Genomic DNA, 25,160 nt, shown 5'->3' with positions numbered 1-25,160 from the left:
ACTAGGGTCACGTCTTCTCTGCTAGACCCATGACTTGGGCCGGGTTTACGACCTACTTCGCACTTTGCAATCGATGGCGACCCTTCCGAGAATCCTCGAGCTCGAGAGGGATTCCAAAAGCTCAGAAGTGATCGAAGAGATCGTAAAAATGGAGAAAAAGATCTTCCCGAAGCACGAATCTCTGGCGAAATTTTTCCACGAAGAGCTGCGGAAGAAGAACGCCGGGTTGATGTATTTGAACCTCGGCGGCGAAGTCGTTGGGTACGTCATGTATTCTTGGCCATCGTCCTTGTTTGCTTCCATCACCAAACTCGCAGGTAACTGCTTCTTCTCCAGCGTCTGTTTGGGGCTTTTGTGATGTTATGTTGCATTTACTTTGATTCAAGTGTTTCGATGTTGGTGGTGGTTTTGGGCACTTCGCAGAGCTTTTATTGGAAATTAATCTAAATGGTTTAGTAAATGTTTCAAACATGATGAATTTCGGAATTCTTTAAAGTATCCTTATTTTACTTCTCCGAATACAGTTTTTATGACTTTCAATTTCTTGAACTTTAAATGGGTTCAACATTTCTACAGTGGCTTATCTATTAGCTACAACTGTGAGATGGATACCTAGAATAAGTATTGGAGTTACAGAGATTTTTTACTTTGTATGTACATAAAAAGCTACGGTTTTTCTCAGGTTTTTCTTCATGATTTATAGTCATGAATCTGTATTTGTTCTGGAGCTTCACAGTAAGGGATGAACTATTGACATTTAGCATAGTCCAGGACACCCTAATTTTGGCCAAGTTACATACAAGTTGGCATACTCTGAGTTCATTCAAACGATTTCAAAACTTGATTTTGTTTAACAAGAATATTGACTGTGTTTACATGCTATACAACGTTGTTCCATGCATGACTAGTGAAGGAGAACCACCGAAGGCAAGGTCATGGAGAATCTCTATTAAGAGCTGCTATTGAGAAATGCAGAGGAAGAAAGATTCAACGCATATGCCTTCATGTCGATCCTTCAAGGGGTTCTGCCCTGTCTCTTTACCAGAAGTTGGGCTTTCAAATAGATAAGTTGGTTGAATGTTATTACTCTGTAAATAGACATGCATACAGAATGTTTCTGGACTTTGATCAATAATAAACTTCTCCATCTGTTGTTTGACTTGAATTATCTGTTCTATGGGTCTATACTCAAGTGTTAAACTACTTGAAAATCTAATGCAATGTATAATCTGTGTATGCAGTATGAATTAAGCCATATTAATAGGAGACAAACTTTTTAGCCAACCTTCAAATCTAACCAAAGTTATTAGACATCATTAATTTGCTGAGTTCTTTCTGTAAAATCTGTGCAGGAGCTTCAGTCGGTACTTTCATGGTAGGCATTTCAAGATATCAAAAGTTTGTAATGAGTCTGTTGCTTTGCATCATATTCTGAGACATCTCAACCAGGGATGGGTTTAACAGCGATAAGATACACATATTGTGTGATATTTCTTGGATTTCGAAAGTGTTGATATTATATATAATATATAGGTGTATATATAGAGAGATATATATTTAAATCGAGACAGTTGGTACCTCCTAATATGTGTATCATATCAGCCGATATGTATTTTAAGGGCCCTAATATGACATGTGATACCAAGACACCTACCCCTGATCTCAATAAAAAGATTTGTCTGATGCATCAAAAGAAAGTCCATTCTAAGTAATCACCAGTGACTGTGGTGGCTTCTTAAGTTTAATGTGTTTTGAATACAAAACAGCCAACTTAGAATGTATTTCTATGGGCTTAGAGGTTACTTTATATGCTTGCTTCCCTTTCTTTAATTGGTTCAGTAAGCCTAGAACAGTCTGGTACTCATCGCATTCTAGCATTCTCATGAATTAACAAGAACTCTTATCCTATTCCTGATGCAATATTATCCATCCAAAAACATATGATGATGAGGGTGAAGAGCCTATCCGACTTTTAAACTGGTTGAATGGATAGCTTGTCCAAGGAACTTCAATGTGAGGCTCCCTTCTTTGTAATTTCTGTTGGAATTGTCTTAACCCACTTCAATTGGCCAAAATCTCTGGGAAAAAAATTGATACCTGAGCTAAAGCTGTTCTTGACATGCTCTGATACAAATACCTGGATTGATACATCTGCTCCTGCTTGATTAATTCTGTTAATTTGGTAGATAAAACATGCATAGGTAAATGTTATTTCTGTATTTAATTTACTTGTTTACCCAATTACTTACAACTGATCAGGTAAAATTCTGTTTCGATTTGGACAAAAAATATTTGGTAACCAGAATGAGAGAGAGAGAGAGAGAGAGAGAACTACATATGTCACAAGATCTTAATCTCAACATCACATTAAGAAATAGTACAAATCTCAAATCCCCTTCTAGTATTTGTTTTTGCTTTTTTTGAGTTTTGCTTGTCAAATCTGACTTACCAAGCAAAAAATGAAACACATCCGCACAAAAACAAGAAAAAAAAAAATCTTAACAACAAATCCACAGGGAACTTCTATCCATCTCTCATTCATTATTCTTTCAATCTCTGGCAAAAACTATCCTTCTTCGTCATCGTTCTTCTTTGCAGGCTTGCGATATGTTCGCTCGACGAACCTCACCAACTTGAACCCCGAGGTCGCCAGAGTCTTGACATTGGGGAGACTGTAATTCTGAGCAGTGTAGATGCCGAAGAGTGATCCCATGATGAAGGAGAAGCTCACCCTGAATATCCCCATTAAACAGTGCAGAGAAGAATTAATCTACCTGGGATGCTGAAATCCGTTTCAGAGAAGAAGGGCTAGCTTGAATCTCATTGCAACGGGGATAGAAAACTGTTTGGAGAGAAGACCGGGTAATTCTTTCCAAATATGGACAACATCTCAAGGAGCCTCTGCCCCTCCCCATGCCATCTGGCCGCATTAGTGCCATGTCAGTGACACATAAGCACCAGCTCACGTGTAAAAATTTCACACCTGGTATATACGCCTAGTCACCAGAAATCTTATTATATTTTTTCTTTTATAAATTTTAGTAATTTAAAAATATGAGGTGGAAACATGTTGAGGTATCAGTTGGCGCCATCTTCATCTAGTCACCTCCCTATTTTTTGAATTTTGGCGTCAAATTGCAAACCGAGAGAGTACCCAATTCGGTGGTCATCCCTTTTGTGAACAGAAGATGCATGTGATAATAGATCAACTCCTAACCGTCCATTAGTGGGCCCAGTAGCCTCTAAGACACCAATTCGGTGATCGCGAGACACTGCATTGAACCCTAGCCAAAACGAGATCTCTAACAGGTTGCTAAATTTTAGAGAATTTCAGGGAAGGGCATGAATTTGTGGTTTTTATAAAAACATCCCTTACTTAACTGACATTTTTTAAATTTATCTTATTATGGAGTCCTTCAGCTTTTGTCTTCTTTTGCAATTCTTCCTAAATTGGAGGCCGACTTGCAAAAAGAGCTGTAAAAATAAATTAATTAATTGACAGCCGTGATTTTGATTCGCAAATTCCCTTTTCGCAGGCTGAATAAAATCGAGGATTTCTAAACTGGTGTTCGAGAATTGCAGAATGCAGAGTCTCTAATTCTTGGCCAAAAACGAAGCCTCGTGGTGTTGACGGAGGAGTTGTTGATACAGAAATTCGGGTTTTCTTGCCATTGTTGCAGATATTTTGTTGTGGGTTTCTCCGAAATTTTTGATTTTTCGTTCTGGGAAACAACCCAATGGGGCGAATTTTGAGGAGTTGTATTCAATCCTTGTTGAAACTAGTGAACTCGATAATTGGAATGGTTGGGGTTGGGATGGCTCTCTACTCTTTATGGATGATTAGGGTGTGGTACAAGAACCTTGATGGCGACTTTGATTCTCAGATTCCATGGTAAGATTAAGCTTTCATGGAAACATGGGTTTTTGAATTCTTCGCTTTTGGGTGGAATGTTTCGTTTTGTGTATCTTTTATCTGATGTTCTGTCATATTATATATTTCGCCATTAATATATTTACGTTTACATGATTTAGAGAGACGAACTGTTTTTTTCTTTCTTTCTCAATATAAGTACATAAATTCGTTTTTCGATCTGCAGAAAGTGAAAGTAGGTGTTTTTTCTATTCTCTTTTTTTGGTTTTGCGTATCGTCCTTTCTCTATCAGGAAACAAATTTATTCATTTCTTGACCAAGTAGAAAGTAGCATATTTCTTTTCTCAATATGATCGAGACGTGCATGATTTCTTTTTTATTCGACTTAGGTGAAACAGAGAAAGGATTCCTTCAAATAAATGAAAAATGGAAAAGGAGAAACAGTTGTTTTTAACTTGTTGCGGTTGGTAGATTTTTGGCCGCATGATGAATGCCTTTGTAAGTGGATGTATGAAGTATTTTGATCTCGTTGATGGGAGCTTTCGTGCTTACTTTTATAACGTCTCCTCAATTTGCTTTTGAAAAGCTTTCCTGAGTTTCAGAACGGTTGCTTATGTGTCAAAGTTCAGACCTTTCAATTGCCGTTCTGATAAAAAACTCCACAGTATCTTTTTTTGCTTTGGAAGGAATAGACCCATGTGCTCTATTTTGAAGTGGGCTTCCTTTTGAATTTCCTTCTTAAAAAACTTTTGGTGCAAATCGGTTTTTGATTTGATCCTTTCCCTTTGTTTTTTTGGAATCACTGGCTCTGATTTTCTGGAGGAAAAAGCACTGTTAGCTACTTGTTTGGATGAAGGATTAAAGTTTCTCTTTGATCATGGAGAACTATGACATGTAGACGTAGAAAGTGCTGCCAATTGATGGTGGTTTAATTGGAATTGCTATTGTTGTTAGCTACCTATTAAAGATAATCAACGTCTTTTGTTTCTTGTTGTATTGAGGAGCTTTTGTTTCTCATCATTGGGTACATGTATGTCTTTGTGTTCTAAGTTTTGCCCCAATTTTTAAGTGATTTCGTTTTTGTTGTTTTCAAATACATTTTCAGTTTTCTACTTCTCTCTAACTGCCAAATAGGAATTTCAGTTAGTTCTGCATGATTTGAAACATTAGGAAACTTAAAAAACTGCTGATGGTCTTTATTACTCTTTAATATAACCTTTCTTCTCTGCAATCTTAAGGTGATGATCTGTTTGTCCTTTTCTGTTGCAGAAGCTAATCTTTGAATTTCTTGCATTCAAGCTTCCTTTTTTTTTAATGTTGAACTCTTTATACCTCACATTAGAAACACCTAATGTGGCTAATGTGGCAAAGGTCTAAGTTGACTCATCTTTTGAACCTTCATTCTTTCTTCGTACCTTTAAAATTTTTTCTCTAGTTAGCTAAAGAAAGTTTTATTTATTTTTATTTATGACACTGCTACTATAAACTGAACCATTTTGCGATGCAGGTTTATTTATACTTTCCTTGGGTTGGGGGTCTCAATTTGTGTCATTGCATGTTCTGGTCATATTGCTGCAGAGACTGCAAACGGTCATTGCCTTTGTTGTGTATCCTGAGATAAATTGTTCTTTCACTTTTTCTTTAATTATCTTTCAACATAATTCTCTAAGGTGCAGTTTCCCTAGCTTGGATTCAGTAACACTATGACATTGATTAATTTCTTACAAAGAATAAAACATTAGTGTGAAAGTTGGCATGTTCAGTGAGTTCCTCATTGACTCTTAGACTGAGGAAAGTATGTTTTCTGCAAACATAAAATAAAATCTGATGTTCTGAAATGCTATGGACAATATCAGCATTGTGAATGTAAACACTCAGTTCAAAGTGTGAAAACTTCTCTATTAGGAAGCAAGAACGTTGGGCAGGTATACCTTTTCACAACTGTTGACACATTCACAAACACTTTGGAGGATTCTTTGTTTTTTTGTTAATATATAAATCCTTTTAAAAAAAATAAAAAATTCTCCACCTTTAAATACTCTGTTCTTTTACTATCAAATCTAATCTGGGATGAGCCTTATGTTGGTCTTAAATGGAGAAACAGTATACGGTGTTTATCTTTGTCCTCGTCTTGCTTGAGGCTGCAGTTATTGCTGATGTTTTTCTAAATAGCCATTGGGAAGAGGTATTATTACCCATTTCCTTTTACTTTTTCCCCATGCTTTTCATTCAAATATTATTTAAGATGACTTTCGAATTACTACCCTCATTTGAATTTTATTTATTTCAGGACTTCCCAGAGGATGCTACTGGGAGATTGTATGAGCTTAAGAAATTTGTGAAATCAAACTTTGATTTATGCAAATGGATAGGTTCATTGGTTGTTGCTGCGCAGGTCTTTCTTTCTCTCTCTCTCTGTCCTCTTTTTTTCTCTCTCTCAACAAAGAATGTTTTCTGTGCTATTTTCAGGGAATATCTATTATCTTAGCCATGATTCTCAAAGCTCTTGGACCATATCAAAGAATATACTATGACAGTGATGATGAGTATGCTCATGCCACAGTTCCCCTCCTGAAAGATCGAGTTCATTCCTCTCCCTATGGTTTGAACCCTTCATACCCCACAAACAATGAGCCGTGGAATGCAAGAGTATATGAAAAGGTTTATCCTCTCTCCTTCTCTTCATGAAAGTTCTCAGCTGTATCCAGTCATTTTGCCGTAGTTATCTCACCCTTCATGTTTGATTAACCATCTTGTTCATTGACAGGTAAACAGGTAATATCAAACAGACTGAAACTGGTATCAGACAGGAGAACTGTTGCCCTTCTGGTCAATCGGAAGCCCATTACTGGAATTATGCAGACTTGCATTGAACAGCAAATTGGTCTTCATGGGCGCAGTGTGAAACCTTAAATACCTGGAATGTGTTGTTCTGAAACTACTTTTTTCTTCATACTAAGATAATATATGAGATCACATAGTCAGGGTGTTGTTATTTAATTTACGAAGATATGGTGTCCATTGTGGCTAGTAACAAAAATATATGTGATGATTAATGATGTATATAGCATCTTCGCCTCATATCTTTGTCCTCAATGTCTACTGATTTGGTTTCAGTTCCAGGACCATGAATGAAGTACTCAAGAGGTGATGATACACTCTTCTTTAGCTCTACGTCAGTGCCTGGAGTGGATTCAGGTTTCCTGTCAAGCTTGGTGTATTTGCAGTCTATAGGTGTACTTGCTCCATATTTCAAAGCTTGTAGCTTGAAGTGAGAGTTGTTAGGTGCAGGAGAATAGTCTTAAATTGGTTTGGGGCTGAAAGGATACCCATTAATTGGGAAGAAAAAATAAACCTTTTTTTTAACTCTGGTTATTCATTACGGGAGGAATTGATTTAAATTTAACATATGGAAATTATATTAATAGATGTTGTTTAACTGATTTTATTTTTCACTGTGATAACTTTTTGAGTGACAATCACTCAGAAAAAAAAAACTTCAGTTCAAGGAAGTTGCTGTTTAAGAATTTCTTCCCTGTAATTTAACCAGGATTAAAATTGAAACACGGTATGATTTTACCTGAATTATCCTTCTTGCCTTTCTGTAGTGGTTATTCTGTCAGTAAGATTTAAATTTCCTTCTTTTTCTCATCAACATTCATTATAAATCTTCTTGTTCTGTTCCCTCTTGTGCCTTTTCCACAGACCGATTTGGTTGTCAGGGTTAACTAATCCATTGCTCCAGATTGTAGGGATGCCAACGGGCAGGTTGGCAAAGATTCCTAACCAACGGTTGTAGAGTGGGGTTGAGAAGGCAAGATTATGGCTTGAGTTCATGAATTGCAAGGAAAAGGTTGTGGTTGGGAATGGAACCAAAGAAGTAGGCCACAACCAACATTTTGAGCCATCCAATCCAGCATTGTTGAGACAACAGGCAGTCCAGTTGAAGCAGAACAACAAGAGTAATCTGAAGCAAGAAATAAGAATGAAAACCAACAATTAAATGTAAAATAAAAGTACATTAAAGCAAAAGGTGATTATAATCCTTTAGCAAGTCTCCTTTTTTTTTCTTTTTTTTTTGGACAAATGACAAGAATTTCAACGACTATGATCTTTGCCTCTCATCAGCTCCCTCCTGGAGTTCTACTCATGTTATTTTTTTATGATCTTGCAAATTGAAAATAAGTCTCAACCTGTTTCTGCAAGTGAAGCCTTTTAGTTAAAAAAATAAATAAAATTATCTTAATAAAGTTAAATTTATCAGAGTATTATATTAATAAACTCAATCTCCACTTTCCACTAAATTTTCCGTTTTGTACTAACACAAGAAAGTACTTGAAGATTAACCCAACTCTGTTGATTACACAATGAACAACAAATTTCCCCTTGAAGCTTTGAAACGAACCAGAGATAATCAAATCATGAAGTTTCCCTCAAGAGTAAAACACAGTCCTTACTGCAGTTTGGTATCTTTGGTATTTGAAGAACATTTTCATCAACAGCTCTCATGGCCATCTCGTACTGGGATCATTCGAGTGACAACAGCATATGTGTGGCTATTTCTGTAGAAATCTGGAACATCTTATCTGCCTGTTTCAACTTCTTCTCAAGTTTTCAAACAGTACTGATATTATTCTTCAGCATGTCTAGTGATATAGCCAAGGACTTTTTCCAAGCCAGAACCTTCCCTTTCAGCCACTAATGGCTACAGAAGTTATGTTAGTCTGAAAATCAATTAGCTTAAAGAAGTATCAATTGATGTACTCAGGAATTTAGAAAAAAAAAAGAACGGATGCAATAAACAAGCTATGAGGTAGAGACTCTGCTCCAGAATTTGGTCTTGTTGAGCTCCAAAGAGCTGGGAATTCAAACTCAATCCATAAGGGCTCGAAATTTTACTCGTCTTTTGATACATCCCAATCTTTCATATCCTATACCAATCCTGCTGTGAACCAATTTGATTGCCAAGTCTGCATTACCAGCTTTCCTCAAAGCATTAATTAGAAGTGTCCGTACTCTTCCTGGAATCTCACGGCCTCTATCGACAATCCCGTCAGCTAACTTGCATGCCTGTTCAAAGCGACCAGCTTTGCAGAGAATATTGATCATATCTTCAAATGCTGTTTCGGGGATAACTCCCATTGGGGCAAGCTCATCCAATATCTTACAAGCCCTTGAAACTTTTCCTGAGAGGCAAAGGCCAGCTGAAAGAACCCTAAAAGAAGCAGGAGTGGGAGTGATGCCCTTATCGATCATCATCTCCCACATCTTCAGTGCTTCCTCATTTTTATGTTCTTTGAACAAACCATCTATCAGTATGGTGTATGTGTATACTGTCTGATCACAACCTTCATCCTCCATTCTTTTAAAGAATTTTAGTGCCTTCTCCATCATTCCTGCCTTAACAAAAGCATCGATTACAGCATTGTAACAATACGAATCTTGAACACATTTCTTCAGTGCCATTTCTTCAAAAACCTTCTCTGCATCATCCACCATCCCCGCCTTCCCCAGCCCATCAATAAGGCTAGAATAAAACACAGCATTTATCAGTATACCCCTTTCTTTACAGAACTCAAAATACTCCCTGGCTTTCTCTACTTTCCCAACTTTACACAAGCAATTAACTATCACACTATAGGTGACTTCATCAGGTTCAAATCCCTCCGCCTTCATTCTCTCAAAAATTCTCATGGCATCCCCCTCTTTCCCACTTTTCCCAAAAGAATCTATCAGAGCTGTATAGATGGCCACATTTGCTTTATAACCTTTTTGAATCATGTTCTCAAAAATGGCAAATCCTTCAAAACATTTTTTTTCTTTACAAAGCCCACCAATAACTAAACTGTAAGCATGAGGGGGGATTTCCAATCCTATCTCCTCCATTTCATGGTAAAGACACAAACACGAATCATAAGAGCCTTCTGAATAGTAGGCCTGCATCAAAGTCAAGTAAGTGATTTTATCAGGATTCACAGATTTTACCTCCATCTCCTTGAATTTCTCCACTGCTTTCTGTGTTTTCCCAGACTTACAGTATCCCTTGATAAGAGTATTATAAGTAACAATATCAGGTTGGATTTTGCCCACTTCCATTGCCTCAAAAACCTTCTCTGCGGATTCTATGAACATGGAATTCACAAGCCCGTCCAGTAAGTAATTATAAGTAAACAAAGTCGGCTCAATCCCACTCTCCTTCATTCGACGCCATACCCAGAGCAATTCCTCCACCATCCCCAGAATCCCCAAGCTCCTAATCATAGAATTACAAGCAGGAACAGTCATAACAAAATCCCCATCTCGAATTTCCGACACTAAAGCCCGAACCCCATCCAAATCACCAGCGGAAGCCAATATATCAACGAGCAACACATAACATTCCAGCTTATGCGAGTAACCTTTCTGTTTCTCAGCCCAACGGAACACCCTCAACGCAATTCGAGGGTTTTTTCTTAAAAAATCGAGGGACTTGAGAACGAACGAGACGAAATTCGGAGAAAGTCGGATAAGAAACTTGCCACAGAAGTCGTTCAAGTCGGTTTCCAGCTCGGAGGAGTTCCGCAACAGGTCGGATATCCGGTCGACCCAAGGGGACGGCTTGCGATTTTCGGGATCATGAGCGAGATCAGAGACGTCGAAAAAGGGTTCTATCCATTCGGGAGGAGGAAGAGATGTGGAAACGAACCTGAAAGAAAAGGAAGCAGTGGCGCCATTGTTGTGTGGGCTGCGAGGTATAGGAGGCTGGAGAGGCTGGAAACTTTGAGGAATCCGAGCAACTAAAGAAGAAGATGAAGCGAGGACAGTTATCCTCTGAGCGTTTCTCATGGAAGAAATTCCCTCCGCCGCGGTGCCAAACTCGCTACTGAAGATTTAAAACTTCCTCCATGGCCGATATATTTGTATCAAATTTTGACACGGTACGTGTCAGCCGATATGGCCCGACACAGAAATATTAGAACTTCATACCACTAAACATTGAAAATCCAGACGACTTTCATGATTTGAGAAACCCTGCAAAATTTCGGGACAGGGATGGAGTCAGCCCTTCTCATCTTCGTCTTTCCGTGCTGCCACGGAAAGAAATAGGAGGATGAAGCCCCCAAGAGAGGCACCCCCCTCCTCTCTACAAAAACAGAAAGAGGGTGGGACACCGCCCCTCTCATTTTTATTTTTTTTTACTTTTATAACTCTTGCCACTCATGAAGGGATCATTTAATCGATGAACAAGCAAGAGAAAAATAACCCATCAATTATACTGCAAGGGGTCTGCATGATTCTGGCAAATGACAGTCAGAGAAACTATAGTGAAAGTCCTTAGAGAAGGACAAGAACCGGAGAAGAAGACAATCCAGATGTGTACGTTGTAACAAGAAGCAGAAGAAACTGCAGACTCAGCTTTACCAATATAGACATTATTATTTACAGCACCGGTCCTGGATTACAACAATTTACAGACTGATCTTTATGTTGTTTCTGGCACTAAATTGAGCTGCTCTTAAAGAAGAAGAAAAACCAGCTCTGACGGGCACACCGATCTCAAGCTCTATGAATCTAAATCAGGGAAAACAAATTCCGGTTCGAATTGTTGCTTTCTGGGTTTCATTTGACATGGGAATCATAGGTCTCAAAAACAGGATCGGGGACGACCACAGGCAACTTATCAATGTAAAAGAAGAGCCTCTTCAGGTTTTCTCTCGTCAGTGTTCCCATGTCGACTATCTCCCTGGTGTCAGTGAAAATCCAGAGATCACCAGAGTTCACTCTCTTCAGGCTGTCCCTGCAGAAGGGGCAGGATTTTGACCTTGAATGCCTGTAGAACACCATAGCAATGTCAGTCTTCTCCACTTAACATCTATTGATATAAAAACAGGCAAATACATTAAGAAACAGGAACGGAAATGCCAATGATTTGTGCATTAAAAAATCAACAGAGCCACTGTTAATAGAGCTTGAAGATCTTAAGAATTCTAGATCTTCGGTATCCAAGAAGTCTACGAACAGCAAAGTCTAAACTACTAAAAAAACCAACCAAACGAGTAAAAACTTCATTCGCAAGCTTTATCATCAAAACATTCTTCACATGGCACAAAGAAAACGTAAACATTTTACAAAGACAGTATATGAACAATCAGACACAAAAAATACTTGGTATGATTTACAGACTCAAATGGGATATTATTAGGCAAGCAGCATTGCTGCTGGTGCTCCAGTTCTTATGAACCCCTGCTAGTACAAGACACCATGGCAGATTAGGAGAGCCAGAAAAAAACAGTATAACCTAACCAGCCTCCGCTCATTAACAAACTGCCTTTCCAGAACATCAATTAAGCAATAAAACTACATAAATTGGAAAGGTCAATAAATTCAACAACAAAGACTCATGGCACTTAGGAGGAAAAACTAGGAAAATGGAGGTGCGCTACGTCTGAGCTTCCATTACAAAACAATGACAGCAAAGGTTTTATCATGAAAGAATGAAGCAGAAAAGGGAGGGGGGCAGTACCATTCGCGGTAGCACTTCATGCACATTGAATGGCCACAGGTAGGCAACACAATTTTACTGTTTAACTCCATGCAGATCCCACATTCTTCTTCTCTTTCAAAATCTGTCTCTGAAAATTGCCTCATCTCATCATCATCTCTTCTCCTATACCTCTCCATGCACACTGCCCTTTGCTTCTTATCTTCCATATCCGTGATCCCCTTTTGGAGTTGCACCAAAGACGGAAAAATAACACCTAGGCAAGAAAATTCTCATAATAAGAACCACCAGCTACCCATGTGGAAATCTTAGAAAAATGAATTGCCCAGTACCATAAAATTCTTTAATACTTGCTTTTCTCTCATGGACTGACATGGTGGTCGAGCCATCCACATAAACCTGCAGCATAACATGTTCGCTGAGATGATCGACCTTGTAGTCTGTATATAATAAACTTGAAGATAAAGAAGTAATAAGAGATGTTATTCATATTTTAACCTTATATATAAGAATTCTCAGCAGTCCAAGGGCGCCTGCAAATTGGTAGTCAGTCCATTGCACAAGAAAAAGGAGAAAATGTGCAGCTGGACTGTATGACATTCTCATCTGGAGACAAGCACCATCATATTCCCTCGAAAACTCTGAGGCCCTATACATTGCCAAAACTATTCAGTAGTTGCAGAAGAAGGACAAAAAGTAAATCGTGTGCAAGTGCTCAAAAAGCATTTCACGGCTCAAACGATCAGTAGAAGACAATATTTTGGCACTGGAGGGGAAGATTTCATTCATCATATCTAAAAAAAGAAAATTTCATATCTTCAAGTCTCAGTAGCTATGAAAGAGAATTTTTTGCTCAAATTGAAAGCACATTGCATCAGGCATCCATCAAAATACTCGTCTGCACAAACAAACTTACCTGAAACCTACCATTTATGTATCAAATTATATTATCTGCCGGTATCATTTTTTCTCGTTCATTAAGACACTGTAGCATCTATAATAAAAAACCGCCATAACAAAAACGATCAGGACAACAACAACAACAAAAACCCATACAAAAGTTCTGTTTCAATTTCTCTACCGGCCTTAGGTACACATGAATTTTAGAGAAAAAAAGGGATAAAATTGGCAAATTTCGGATGTATCAAAAATTAAAAAACCATAATCATCACATAGACGAAGGCCCCCCAAAAAAATGCTGAACAAGAAACAGAAGCTCCTGCACTCAACCTCTCCTGCTATTCTTAAGCTCCTGAAGAAAAATCAGATTTTTACAACATCTTAACCACAAACATCGTTTCAAACCAAAAACCAGTGTCAAACCTAAACAAAAAAAAATAAAAAAAACTTTTCTTACAAGAACAAGGGAAAAAAAACCCATAACCCAAAAAGGCCATGCTTACAGAGTATTAGCATGCTGAATGTCGGCTTCCAGAACTTTGAGTGAATCCTTGAACGACTTCCTCATAGGACTCAGGTACATCTCCCTCTTCTCCGAAGACACCGCCACAAATCATCCACAAACACTCCCCTTCAAGAACCCGAATTCTCCCCCGAATCCTTTTCCCCCTTCTCTCTCTCTCCCGTTCTCCGTTTCTCAGAGTGGCGCGGAGGCGAGAAAACGAGGCGAGTCCGGCCGATGACACGTGGACAAGGAGAGGCGTCGGCTAGGCGTCAACATAAAGCGTCGTAGTGGATTTACGCACGACGCCCTTATCCACACGCTCGCCACTTTTGGTAGCTTTGCCACCACGCTCGAGCCACTTGGAATATCTGAAGAGGACTAGGAAGTTTGACACTGGTTTTGAAGGAAATAACGGAAATGCCACTAGACCAATTTTGTGACTTATTCACCATAAAATATTGTTTTTAGTTGTTATCTTATTAAATTAAATAAAATACTTAGAACAAAATTATGATAAAAAAATGTAAAGAGATTATTTTTCAAAAAAGTTTTGAAAATTGTAAATAAGGATTCGAGTTAAGGGTAAAATTGCCATTTCAGGGAATTTGGACTTTGGCTCTTACTCTCATAAAGTAAAAGTGGTGGGCTCTCTCAACCGCGGTTAGTGGGGAGGTGGCATAATTAAGATATCCAAGACAAGAATACAAGATAAGGTAATGATGATCTCCATATAGGCTCATGATTCCATTAATTTACATGAGTACCCTTCATGTGTTAAAGAAGATCAATTGAAAAATATTTGAAAATTGAAGCTAGCATTCACATGATATTAAAATTTTATAAGTTAATAATATTAATAAATGAGTTATATGGTTAAAAAAGAAAATATGGATTATTTGCAAGTGTCTTCAATTTCGCGACAAACCTTTCCCATGTTTAATTATTCTCACCCCTGTAAAAAACATTGTTCAATCGCTTTTAATCGGTTTGAATTTTAAACCATCGATAGCCCCTGGTTCACGAATTTGTTCACCCCTCCCCTCCGCTCTCTTCGCTCTTGTTGTCACGGGGAAAGGGAGGGGGTGTACTTAAAAAAGGGGAAGGCAAGAGGGTAATCTCAAACTTTATTTGGTGAAGTAGGGATTAAAATAAATTAATTGAATCAATTAAAATTAGAGTCCTACTTTTGATGTTAGGTAGAGTTGTTAGGGCATTGTGGACACCAAAGTGGTAGTTAGAAATGAGGTGACTCCTCCAAAAATAAAAACCCCTTTCATGGGACCCAATTTACCATAGTTTGGCATGTCACTAGCATGGGTGCACTCCACTTTCACATTGACTCTCTCTCTCTCTCTCTCTCTAGGGTCTAGGGTAGACCAAACACCAAGTCTAATACTCAACTCTTGCACCTGGCCTTAGGGAAAATAGTGAAATTTAAAAAAGAAACTCTTGATAATAATTTAATTTTGGTTGGTGAAGGAAAGTGTCCATCAATCAAAGTTCTAAGTCTTTGTTGCCTCCAATTTGCAATTGAAAAGGCTATTTGGGTGGCATGGTATTAAATGGGGTCTTTCTTTAGACTTTGTCACATCTTTCTTAACATGGGCAAAAATTAAATGTATTGAATAGAGAATAAAAATTCTATATTTTGAATGCATAAATTTATATAATTTAATAAAAAATACAATTTTATCAGTGTAAATTCTTATAATATACCTAATTATAAACTTATTATTATTATTTTAAGTGCATGGTAGAGGTATGAGCATAAAAAAAATCCTAACTTGTGCTATGAGATATTCAAAGTGGTCTCAACTCTCAACCAATTCCACCTTTCTTCTAATCCCTAACATTTGTGATTACTTTTCGTGAATAAATTTTTAATTTTTGCCAATTCAATACGAGTTTAGGGTTTATATTTATCATATTTTAAGTTTTTTTATAATTTTTTTGCTCGAGGCAAGCCGATAAGGCTCGAAATATTATATGTTCTAATCAATTTATCAAAATTTAAAGGTCCCAATATGATAAATAATACTAAGATATACCAACCCCTAAATGTTTGATAATCAACTTTTTAAGTTTCAAAATTTACATTTTTGTTTATATTTATGACATAGACTTATGGGCCTCATAATATGTCACATGCTTGGTATGATGTCAAGTTGGTAATCAACTATTCCAATGTAAAACCCATAAGATAGGACCCTATAACTCCATATAGATAGTTCCAATTAAGGCTCATAAGACAATGTCCATATAGCATTCATGTGTTAGGGCACCTGAGCTATCTCACTACCTTTGAAAAGGTAAAGAAGAAATTTTTTCTTATTAGTTATATTTATGAAATTTCAATTTAAATTATAAATGTTGTCCATGTTTGTACAAAAACCACTCAAAGTACTCATTAAAGTATTTTTGTGATCAACTTTACATTCACTAATCACATTTAATCTACACTAAATTGTATAAATATGAAAATACATTCCCAAGTTACACAATACAAGTATTACGTATAGTATTCCCCATATCATCAATATCGATGGGTCTAAACACAATCAGTTAGTGAAAACCCAAACCCAAATCCAACGTGTTCAAAAACGGGTATCCAGTGGGAGTCTCCTCCGAATTTGGACACCTATTATTTAATGGGTCAGTAAAAAAAAAAATTAGATTTTAAACAAACCCAATAACATATCGAACTCAGCAAGTTATAATTGATTCATTAACATTTTTTTGTGTGCTAATAGAAATACTTGATTTTTTGTACTTTGAGTTTTTTTTTTTTATATATAGACAATATAGATGTTATTCCTATTTATGTGTGACAATCAATTTTAAAACTTAAGTTTCAATATTTATGATAATCAACTTCAAGTTTCGAAGTTTCAAAATTGATACAACAAATCATATTGTGGCAAAATATAATATATTGACCTTAGAATGTATCTTCAAACTTAAAATGTCGTTTTACACTGAGGAATTTTCCCAACTAATTTTGCATTCATTAATCATACTAATCTCTCATGTACATTGTACAAAAATAGGAATAATATGACAAAATTTGATATGGATGATACCATGTTTTCTATTTTTATTATCTATTTATCGACAAATACCTGATACAGGACCGACACACAATTCTTAGCTATAAATTTATATAAATTTTTTGTTAGTGGCCCTGATAAGATATTCATTTTTCCAAATCGAGTCAAGAGAAGGAATTATTCTTCCTAATTAGAAAATAGATCACAAAGCAAAGAACATGATAAAAAATAAAAAAATAAAAATTGTGACTCTCTATCACATGACAAACTGTCTATAAAGAGATCTCAAACATTTCCATCCACCCACCCTTTTTGTGTTGACCCAACAATTCCCTCACTTTCCTCACTACAAAAGCCCTAACTTTGAGGCTTTTAAGAAAAGTTTCCTTCTTCTTCTTTCCCTTTTTCTTTACACTGTTTTCTTTCCACATGCCTATCTGGGAATTAGACTAATGGTGTTAAAGATTGAGGATAGATTGTTTTATGGTGGAAAAGAATCAAATCCAGACAATGTCAGATTGGAATGAGGAGGGTTTTTTTTTTTTATGTTTTTTTGTTTTTTAAGACATTTGAGATCTTGGGAGACTAAAAGTCTGAATCTTGTACCTTGCTGATACTCAAACCCTCGTAATGGTAACAATAACAACAACAATAGGAATAATATGACAAATTTTGATATGGACGATACCACGTTTTGTATTTTTATTATCTATTTATCGACAAATACCTGATATAGGACTGACACACAATTCTTAGCTATAAATTTTTTGTTAATGGCCCTGATAAGATATCCAATTTTCCAAATCGATTCAAGAGAAGGAATTATTCTTCCTCGTTAGAAAATAGATTACAAAGCAAAGAACATGATAAAAAATAAAAAATAAAAAATGTGACTCTCTATCATATGACAAATTGTCTATAAAGAGATCTCAAACATTTCCATCCACCCACCCTTTTTTGTGTTGACCTAACAATTCCCTCACTTTCCTCACTACAAATGCCCTAACTTTGTTGCTTCTTTCCCTTTTTCTTTACACTCTTTTCTTTCCACATGCCTATCTGGGAATTAGACTAACGGTGTTAAAGACTGAGGATAGATTGGAATGAGGAGGTTCTTTTTTTTTTTTCTTTGTTTTTTCTAATTAGCTATGTTTTCTTGACTTCTATTACGGAAGGGTGTTTTTCGTAATTTTTTGTAAAATTTCTGAGTGACGAAACTACCCCTTGTGTATGAAAAAGCACAAGAAAGTTAAAAAAAACATAGCTAATTAGAGATAATAGTTCTATTGGTGACATTATTTAATTTTAATAGTTGCGATGACTTGCATAATTAATGAAAAATAAAATGAAGCAACCTAGATTTGGTTATTTATTAGTGACCATTAATGAATATAATTGTTTTTTACATCGACTGATTCGATTCTTATACCAGAATACAAATGTATGAAAAACTTGTATCAATAAATAGATATCGGATTTATGAATAATCAACATAAAACTTCATAAAATAGTAACATGAGAAAGGTTTACACTTTAAAATGTATTTTTATCAAAGAATAATTTTTCCTTATCATTCACAATATAGACATATTAAAAAAAAATTGAATCATTACATTATTTGTATCATTATCTTCTTTATTTTAATTTTTTTAATAATTAGACATTATTCACCAAATTGCCCTAACTTGACCTAAACTTAGGTTCCAAAACACACTAATTGACAATCATACATATTTTTTACACTCAATTATCTAATTTATGAAACAATTTAATCCATTCAAATTGATCCAATAACAAGGTTTCCATGTTAGCATTAGTGCCCAGTCCAAGAGTTAATTTACTTTTAGTGGAAGAGAGGCTCTTTTGGTGAAATGAAAAAAAAAAAAAAAGTACAATCCCATCTTAGCTTAATTTAATCAATAATATCTTTAATGAGATTCTGGCTATCTCCTTTCCTTTAACTGCCAAATGGGTACACCATTAAGGGCACTAAGTGCACAAATTTCTTCCATGTGTTGTCACTAACACATTAGATGAAGTTAGAATTTTTGAGTAAATAATTGAGGGCCCACTATGCTTCAAAGATAAGATAACACTAGTTTGATACTTTAGTTTAGTTATAATATTATATTTTGGTTTCTTAGTTGAGATCAATTGTGGGTTTGAACCTTTGGGTGCATAGTCATGATCCTGCAAAAAGTGGGATTCAAATCAGACACATGAAAATCCAAGTCAGATAAGTTGAGTCGAATCAAAACTCAGGATCTAATGACCGGAGTCGAGGCAAGTTTAGAGGGATTTGAACAAAATAGAAGAGTCGAATCTGGTAGTCCATTCTAAAATCTAATCCGACTTGCTGAGTTGATTCGAAAACCATGTTTTTATTAAAGATTAAAGTATAAACTTTCTTTGCCAAAATTAAGGACTTTTAGACTATTTTAATTTCAAATTTTAATATATTTATTTTTATAAAATAAATATTATTTAATTTAAAATTTTTAAAAAATATTTTCTCACAATATATTAAAAGTACCCCTTAAGACATCAATTTAAAAAAAAATAAAAAATTCCAGGAACAGGCCAGCTGAAAATCTGCACGAGTGCACCTTCTTTACTTGTCATCTCCATAACAAGAGATTGATCTGACGGTGTAAATCACTCGGTAAAGTACTACTGTGGGGCCCGCTAAAGAGTGTCTGGTAGGGACATCTCACAAAAGGTACTATTGTCGCCCATGCCTCACAAGTCATTACGACCAAAATGGTCCAAATCACGCGACAGGGGCCTTTTCGGCTTTTTCATCCCTCAAAAGCGGCGTACGTTAGTTAAAGTTAACGTCCACTCTGCCGCGATTCTCTCCCCTCCCCGTCCTCGTTCGCCGTGACAGACAATGACCCCGCAAATCTCGGACACGGCCGCGCATTTTAGCTCTCCTCGCTATTAAAACGTGCCGCTCCACCGACACAATAGTCAAGAATACTGGCCGAGACGTTTCATACACAAGGGGTAGTTTCGTCACTCAAAACACCCTTCGGTAACAGAAGTCAAGAAAGCCGGCCGAGACGTTTCATACACGAATGGCAGTTTCGTTATTGCGGTTAAAGAACCAAAGAAGGTGCAAGCCGTGCAACGGATCACCCTTCCCAATATATGCCTCGATTGAACTGTCCAGTCAAATGGGTTATTTTCGAAATTATATTATAAAGAAAAGGGTAGTGTCGGGATCTGAGAAATATTAAATAATTACGCTTCTATAACTCCCGGGAAGATGGGAGAATCGGAAGAGTGTCGGCAAGGTAGTTCCAAATGTTAAGGGTGTTCTGGTCATTTACTACCAGATGGTCCCACGTTGTCAGATAAGATCATAATCTTGACCACATAAAACCTCATAGAAAAGTCAAATCTTTGGCCCACGATCTCTGACAACCAACGGATGGAGTTGGATCTTTCCCTTTAGTTTTGGCTTATTTTGCGTATAACTCCCTGAAGTATGACATAATTATTTTTGTCCTTATTTGTATATAATCTCTTTATCTCTATTAGTTTTGGCTTATTTTACTTAATAAAAAAATTGAAATATTTAAAACTAAAAAAATATAAATGAATAGAGATGGGAGATCCTTTATTTTTAAAATATTGCGATATTATCGTGCACAGTAAGGGTAGGGCCACTAAGTGAACTCGACACTCCTTCCTCTCCCCCCACCCTGATGTCAGTCTTAGTAAAGGGTTTGTCTTCATTTGTGTCATAACGAAGAGAGTAATAAGTAAGGATGTTAACCTTGTTTCTTTGACGGGTGAGACGACAAACCGATAAAAGAGTAGGATTTGATTGACACAACTCAATTGGTAAATTATACGAATTTGTGTAGATTATTTAAAAATAAGGATACATGGGGAAGATCCTAATTTTATATTATGAATTTATTTATGTCATTTGATTGAGTTTATAAATTTTTTAGTATCATGTATTAATATTAGAGTTAATGGACTATTTAAAAAGCAAGGAAGGTAACATTAACAGGAGTTGTATGAGGAATAACTTAAACCTAAGAGTGTATTTGTAGTTACGAAATATTTGAAGGGTGTATGAGCAATTAACTGAAATGGGAAGCGACAAACCGACAAGGGCACCGGCGGGGAGAAGTGACTGAACCCAAAATCAGAAGGGTAATTTGGTCAGAAAGAAGTTGAGGCGTCCCTGTCCGTCGTCTCAAGTGGTTTTTTCCGTTGGCAGCCGCTTTGTTCATTTATTTATACACAGCAACTCGTCCTTCGAAAAGCCACAGAAAAGCGGAAAAAGAAGCCCAGAGAGAGGCCTCAGTCTCGAGTCTTCTCTCCACCCTTCCGCCTCCCCCTCTCGCAAGTACAGTCGACAGTCGGCCTCTCACTGGGTGGTGGCTGGCCGCTGGAATCTGAATCTGACCCGCAAAATGTCGGACAGGGGGACGAGGCACTACCGGAACTTAGTGAGCTTCTTGTTTCTGATCATCATCTCTTGCTTGCCGGTTTCTGTTCGATCGGCATACTTGTCTGACCCACATTGGCATCCGGCGACCGCCACCTGGTATGGCGAACCCGATGGTGATGGAAGCGACGGTAGGCTCAGATGACATTTTCTAGTTTCGTCTAGTTTAAATCGGAATTTCTCCTGCATGCATTGGCTTGTTGTCTTGATTTTGGAACTTTGGATTCGCTTTCTGAGTTTCGTGTTTGAAGTACTGTTAAGTCTGCAAGCATTGCTTGATCTTGCTTCAAGTTTACGTGATTCGTCTGTTGGGTGGGTCGTGCTTAATTAGTTAGCTGATGCTGCTCCAGTATTACATTTGAGAGAACAATGTGTGCGCGTCGAAGCTGTTCTAGTCTATAATGCAGGCGGAAACATGATTAACGAGGCCACGCGGCTTGCCATTTCGGCTTAATTTCACCTAGCTCCGGCCAAAAATGGCTGCCTTCTGCTCCATCTTGTTCTGGATTTTCTTAGTTTTTTTCTGCCCGGTTTTAATGACTGATGATTTAATTCCTCTGTAACCGTAACTGTTGTTGCTCCAATGTAGACTAGAGAAAACAACGTGTTTTAGTCAGTAATGCAGGTGGAAACATGTTTCCGGTGGCCGCGCAGTCTTCCGTATCTGCTTTAATTTCACCTTTCCCCAGCCAAAAATGGCTCCCCTGCTTTTTCATCTACAGGATTTTTTAGTTCGTAACACCATTACCCGCCTGTTCTTCTGTGCCCATCGAAGCTACTTTAGTGTATAATGCAGTTGATGATTTGGTGGAAACATGTTTTCCGGTGGCTGCCTGGCTTTCTCTCCGGGCGAAAATGGCTCCCCCTGCTCCATCTTCTTCTGAATTTTCTGTGTTCGCCGTTACCCGCCTTTTCTGCCCGTTTATGACTCATATATGGAAAAATGAAATAACATCGATGGGCATGCATGGTTGTTGTATCAGGCCTAACCGTAGCAGGCTTTCAGTCCTTTTTGTCGGGGTATGTATGTGTGTATATGTGAAAGCTCATGGCAACTGATGAAGCATGTATGTATGTGTAGGTGGGGCATGCGGGTACGGCTCGCTGGTGGACGTGAGACCGATGAGGGCGAGGGTGGGGGCGGTGAGTCCCGTGCTTTTCAAGAGCGGCGTAGGCTGCGGCGCCTGCTACAAGGTCAAGTGCCTGGACTCCCGCATCTGCTCCCGGCGGGCCGTCACCATCATCGTCACCGACGAGTGTCCCGGCGGTTACTGCGCCTTCGGCCGGACGCATTTCGACCTCTCAGGGGCCGCGTTCGGCCGCATGGCCGTCGCCGGCGAGGGCTCCCAGCTCCGCAACCGCGGTGAGCTCTCCGTCGTCTTCCGCCGGTTGGTCCACTCTATCCTTTTGTTTGTTCTAATTAAATTACCAATCTACCCTTGAAAATACTAAATCTGTCGCTCTGTTCCTCCTCTGACATTCGAGGAAAGAGGAGTTTGTGTATGGGTAAGTCTGGAAGTTTAGATGAAAATGTGGGACCGAGATTAGAATGGGCCTAGTAAGTTACCCAAACTACCCTTCGGTTCTTGGCGGAACTGTCAGATCTGTTCCGCCAACTCTAGAGGAAAAAGTAGCGTTTGTGCAGGGGTAAATCTGGAAAAATATAGAAACTGGTGGGGCCCTGCAAAGCTAGCATTAGGGCCACCAATCCAGTGGTCCACCAGATCACCGTTGCAGAATTATATGTCTGAGCCCACACGGTATTTAAATACTTTTCAGGTGAATTATCAAAACTACCCTTTCAGTCCTGGGCAGTCTGTCCGGCTCTGTTCCCCCAACTGTAGAGGAAAAACAGAGATTATGCATGGTCAAATTTGGGAAAAAAAGGGGGCCAAAATTGGTGGGACCGGATGGAACCGTTCGCATTCAATTGAGGAGGTTGTAGTGGTGGAGAAGGAATTTAAGTGGTCAATCTGACTACCGCAGGGATGATTTATGTGGTGGGGCCCACACTCTGCAGGCTTGGTTGTCCTGCTCTGAGCTGCCCACACATGGATATTCTTTACTTGGTCCCTTTCAGCGTTACTGTGTTCTGAATCCAGGCCTGTGACCACTGAATTAATTTTGATTTTTCTAATTTGTATGGTGCAGGACTCCATGCAAATATCCAGGGAAAAATGTTGCTTTTCATGTGAACGAAGGGTCCACTGAGTACTGGTTATCACTTCTGGTGGAGTTTGAAGGAGGAGATGGAGATATAGGCTCTATGCATATAAGACAAGTATATTTTTCCTTCCTAATGGGCATGTTTGGGATAACTTTTTATATTTATAAATATATGAACTAGCAAAACTGAACCCAACTGATCATAGATGTGAGCCAATGGTTGCACCAAGCTTATATGTCCCTTCAATTATGTTTTTACTTTGTTCTGCTACGTGTGATTGAAAGAGACGAGCCCAACTATAAGTATAACCGATCATAGATGTAAGATGATGGTTGCACCCAGCTTATATGTCCCTTTGAATTATTATTTTTTCTCTGTTCTGCTCAGGTAAACTCTCCAAATTGGCTGGAGATGAAGCATCTATGGGGAGCTAATTGGTGCATCATAGGGGGACCATTGCATGGTCCCTTTTCAGTGAAGCTCACCTCACTGTCAACACAGAGGAGTCTCTCTGCCAGAGAAGTGATCCCCAGGAACTGGTCTCCAAGAGCCACTTACACCTCACGCCTCAACTTCTCCCCTTAAAGCAAGCTGACCCCAGAACAGAGAGAGCACCAAAGAAGGAAGTTTTTCTTCTGCTTTTGGTGTTTTTAAACTAGTTAAAGCTGTTCCCACTCTCCAAAGTCAAAAAGTAGCTGTTGGTGGGAAGTGTGTTTCATTTCCCCTTTTCTCCATTGGATTGCAAAGGCATCCAATGCCCTATTTCTCCATTTGTTTATGTATTGTTCCACTTCTTCTCTGTAAATGTCTCTACAGATAGGCTTGTGGTGGCCCTCTCCAAAGTGGAGAGAGAGCTGTGCTAGTGTAAGGTGAGCTTGTCTGGATTGTGGTATGTAGACCCTTCTTGTGTTTTTTCTCATGGATGGGATTGTCGAGGCTTGAGAGTGGGTTATTGGGTTCAGAAGAGCACATGTAGTGTTGCCCTACGCCCAAAAGCTATTGTGGGTGGTCCTGTTTCTGAGTTTGTAATTTTTTTTTCTCATTGTCTCCCTCGTGACCTAAAATGATATGTATTGTTATTGGGAATTCTGGGTTATCTTCCTTCTTCCATTTCTGTTCTCTGAATGAACCTTAACTCCAATGAAATGATTTGGTGGCATTCATCTGAGTTCTATGCTTTTTTGTTTCTTTAATGAAAAAAAAAAAAGGCGAGAAAGAGCCTGGCTTTAGGAATACCATGGCAAGAGATTCAGTCGGAGTTAGTTTTTTTCTACAAAATCTGACCTGATGCAGACCCTTACTCAGGCGAGACTTGCAGACCTTGGTCTTGATTTTCTTTTCGATTTGCGGTATAGCTGAGGAAGACGATGCTCCTGTGAATAAACATATCGCATTTCGAGGAATACCTCATGGATCACCTACGAAATTTTTATTTGTATTTAAATAATAAATTAAGGGTAATATAATGGGTTTTATGATTTTTTACTTTTTCTCGTTCGAAATCATTAACCAATACAACCCAAACGACTAGTCCGTTAAGCGTTCAAAATCATTAACCAATACAACCCAAACGACTAGTTTGTTAAACGTAAAAAGTGAGCCTACTCAAGAGAGTCAGTTATATTTAAAAATAAAGGTTTCGTAATTAGAAATTTGAATTTTATCATTTTGAGGTCATGAAATAATCCTTTATCCCTTGATTTTTTATTTAAAAAAAAAT

The 25,160-nt window shown here is 37.8% G+C and overlaps 5 protein-coding genes across 5 annotated transcripts; 3 read left to right on the top strand and 2 right to left on the bottom strand.

Moving 5' to 3' along the window:
* The first annotated feature begins 16 nt into the window (after positions 1–16).
* Positions 17–1,326, top strand: LOC137944682 (uncharacterized). The gene is made up of 2 exons (XM_068790399.1): positions 17–317; positions 909–1,326. The coding sequence occupies exons 1-2, from the start codon at positions 74–76 to the stop codon at positions 1,133–1,135; spliced, it is 471 nt and encodes a 156-aa protein (XP_068646500.1). The 5' UTR covers positions 17–73; the 3' UTR covers positions 1,136–1,326.
* Positions 1,327–2,306: 980 nt separating this feature from the next.
* Positions 2,307–6,952, top strand: LOC137944050 (tetraspanin-19-like). Its single transcript, XM_068789551.1, has 7 exons — positions 2,307–2,986; positions 3,537–3,892; positions 5,379–5,478; positions 5,976–6,056; positions 6,162–6,266; positions 6,341–6,532; positions 6,639–6,952. Exons 2-7 carry the CDS (start codon positions 3,738–3,740, stop codon positions 6,648–6,650), a joined length of 645 nt encoding a protein of 214 aa, XP_068645652.1. The 5' UTR covers positions 2,307–2,986; positions 3,537–3,737; the 3' UTR covers positions 6,651–6,952.
* A 1,208-nt stretch (positions 6,953–8,160) lies between these two features.
* On the bottom strand, positions 8,161–10,901 carry LOC137944254 (pentatricopeptide repeat-containing protein At1g03560, mitochondrial). The gene has a single exon (XM_068789880.1). It carries the CDS (start codon positions 10,694–10,696, stop codon positions 8,744–8,746), a length of 1,953 nt encoding a protein of 650 aa, XP_068645981.1. The 5' UTR covers positions 10,697–10,901; the 3' UTR covers positions 8,161–8,743.
* A 350-nt stretch (positions 10,902–11,251) lies between these two features.
* LOC137944319 (E3 ubiquitin-protein ligase AIRP2-like) lies at positions 11,252–13,950 on the bottom strand. The gene is made up of 5 exons (XM_068789970.1): positions 13,757–13,950; positions 12,852–13,002; positions 12,686–12,752; positions 12,375–12,609; positions 11,252–11,681 (listed from the first exon to the last, which is right to left on the bottom strand). Exons 1-5 carry the CDS (start codon positions 13,834–13,836, stop codon positions 11,471–11,473), a joined length of 744 nt encoding a protein of 247 aa, XP_068646071.1. The 5' UTR covers positions 13,837–13,950; the 3' UTR covers positions 11,252–11,470.
* Positions 13,951–21,084: 7,134 nt separating this feature from the next.
* On the top strand, positions 21,085–24,599 carry LOC137944343 (expansin-B16-like). The gene is made up of 4 exons (XM_068790002.1): positions 21,085–21,404; positions 22,355–22,661; positions 23,425–23,554; positions 23,828–24,599. Exons 1-4 carry the CDS (start codon positions 21,239–21,241, stop codon positions 24,023–24,025), a joined length of 801 nt encoding a protein of 266 aa, XP_068646103.1. The 5' UTR covers positions 21,085–21,238; the 3' UTR covers positions 24,026–24,599.
* The last annotated feature ends 561 nt before the right edge of the window (positions 24,600–25,160 follow it).

This window comes from Aristolochia californica, unplaced genomic scaffold, assembly GCF_029961685.1.
Source record: "Aristolochia californica isolate CCGP_79_NKW_82.1479 unplaced genomic scaffold, dmAriCali1.0.hap1 SCAF_11, whole genome shotgun sequence".
Lineage (NCBI taxonomy): Eukaryota > Viridiplantae > Streptophyta > Magnoliopsida > Piperales > Aristolochiaceae > Aristolochia > Aristolochia californica.
Note: the sequence above shows the minus strand (reverse complement) of the source record. Positions and strands in the feature narration are given on the sequence as shown.

Bases quoted from the DNA above. Each gene is read 5' to 3' on its own strand.
- LOC137944682 (XM_068790399.1), top strand. From the start codon at position 74: ATGGCGACCCTTCCGAGAATCCTCGAGCTCGAGAGGGATTCCAAAAGC. The intron at 318-908 runs GTAACTGCTTCT...ATGCATGACTAG, and splicing joins TTCCATCACCAAACTCGCAG to TGAAGGAGAACCACCGAAGG.
- LOC137944050 (XM_068789551.1), top strand. From the start codon at position 3,738: ATGGGGCGAATTTTGAGGAGTTGTATTCAATCCTTGTTGAAACTAGTG. The intron at 5,479-5,975 runs GTATCCTGAGAT...ATGGAGAAACAG, and splicing joins ACGGTCATTGCCTTTGTTGT to TATACGGTGTTTATCTTTGT. The intron at 6,267-6,340 runs GTCTTTCTTTCT...TGCTATTTTCAG, and splicing joins CATTGGTTGTTGCTGCGCAG to GGAATATCTATTATCTTAGC.
- LOC137944254 (XM_068789880.1), bottom strand. From the start codon at position 10,696: ATGAGAAACGCTCAGAGGATAACTGTCCTCGCTTCATCTTCTTCTTTA.
- LOC137944319 (XM_068789970.1), bottom strand. From the start codon at position 13,836: ATGTACCTGAGTCCTATGAGGAAGTCGTTCAAGGATTCACTCAAAGTT. The intron at 13,003-13,756 runs GTAAGCATGGCC...GGCAATGTATAG, and splicing joins ATTCAGCATGCTAATACTCT to GGCCTCAGAGTTTTCGAGGG. The intron at 12,610-12,685 runs GTACTGGGCAAT...TTTCTTGCCTAG, and splicing joins AAGTATTAAAGAATTTTATG to GTGTTATTTTTCCGTCTTTG.
- LOC137944343 (XM_068790002.1), top strand. From the start codon at position 21,239: ATGTCGGACAGGGGGACGAGGCACTACCGGAACTTAGTGAGCTTCTTG. The intron at 21,405-22,354 runs GTAGGCTCAGAT...ATGTATGTGTAG, and splicing joins CGATGGTGATGGAAGCGACG to GTGGGGCATGCGGGTACGGC. The intron at 22,662-23,424 runs GTTGGTCCACTC...TGTATGGTGCAG, and splicing joins CTCTCCGTCGTCTTCCGCCG to GACTCCATGCAAATATCCAG.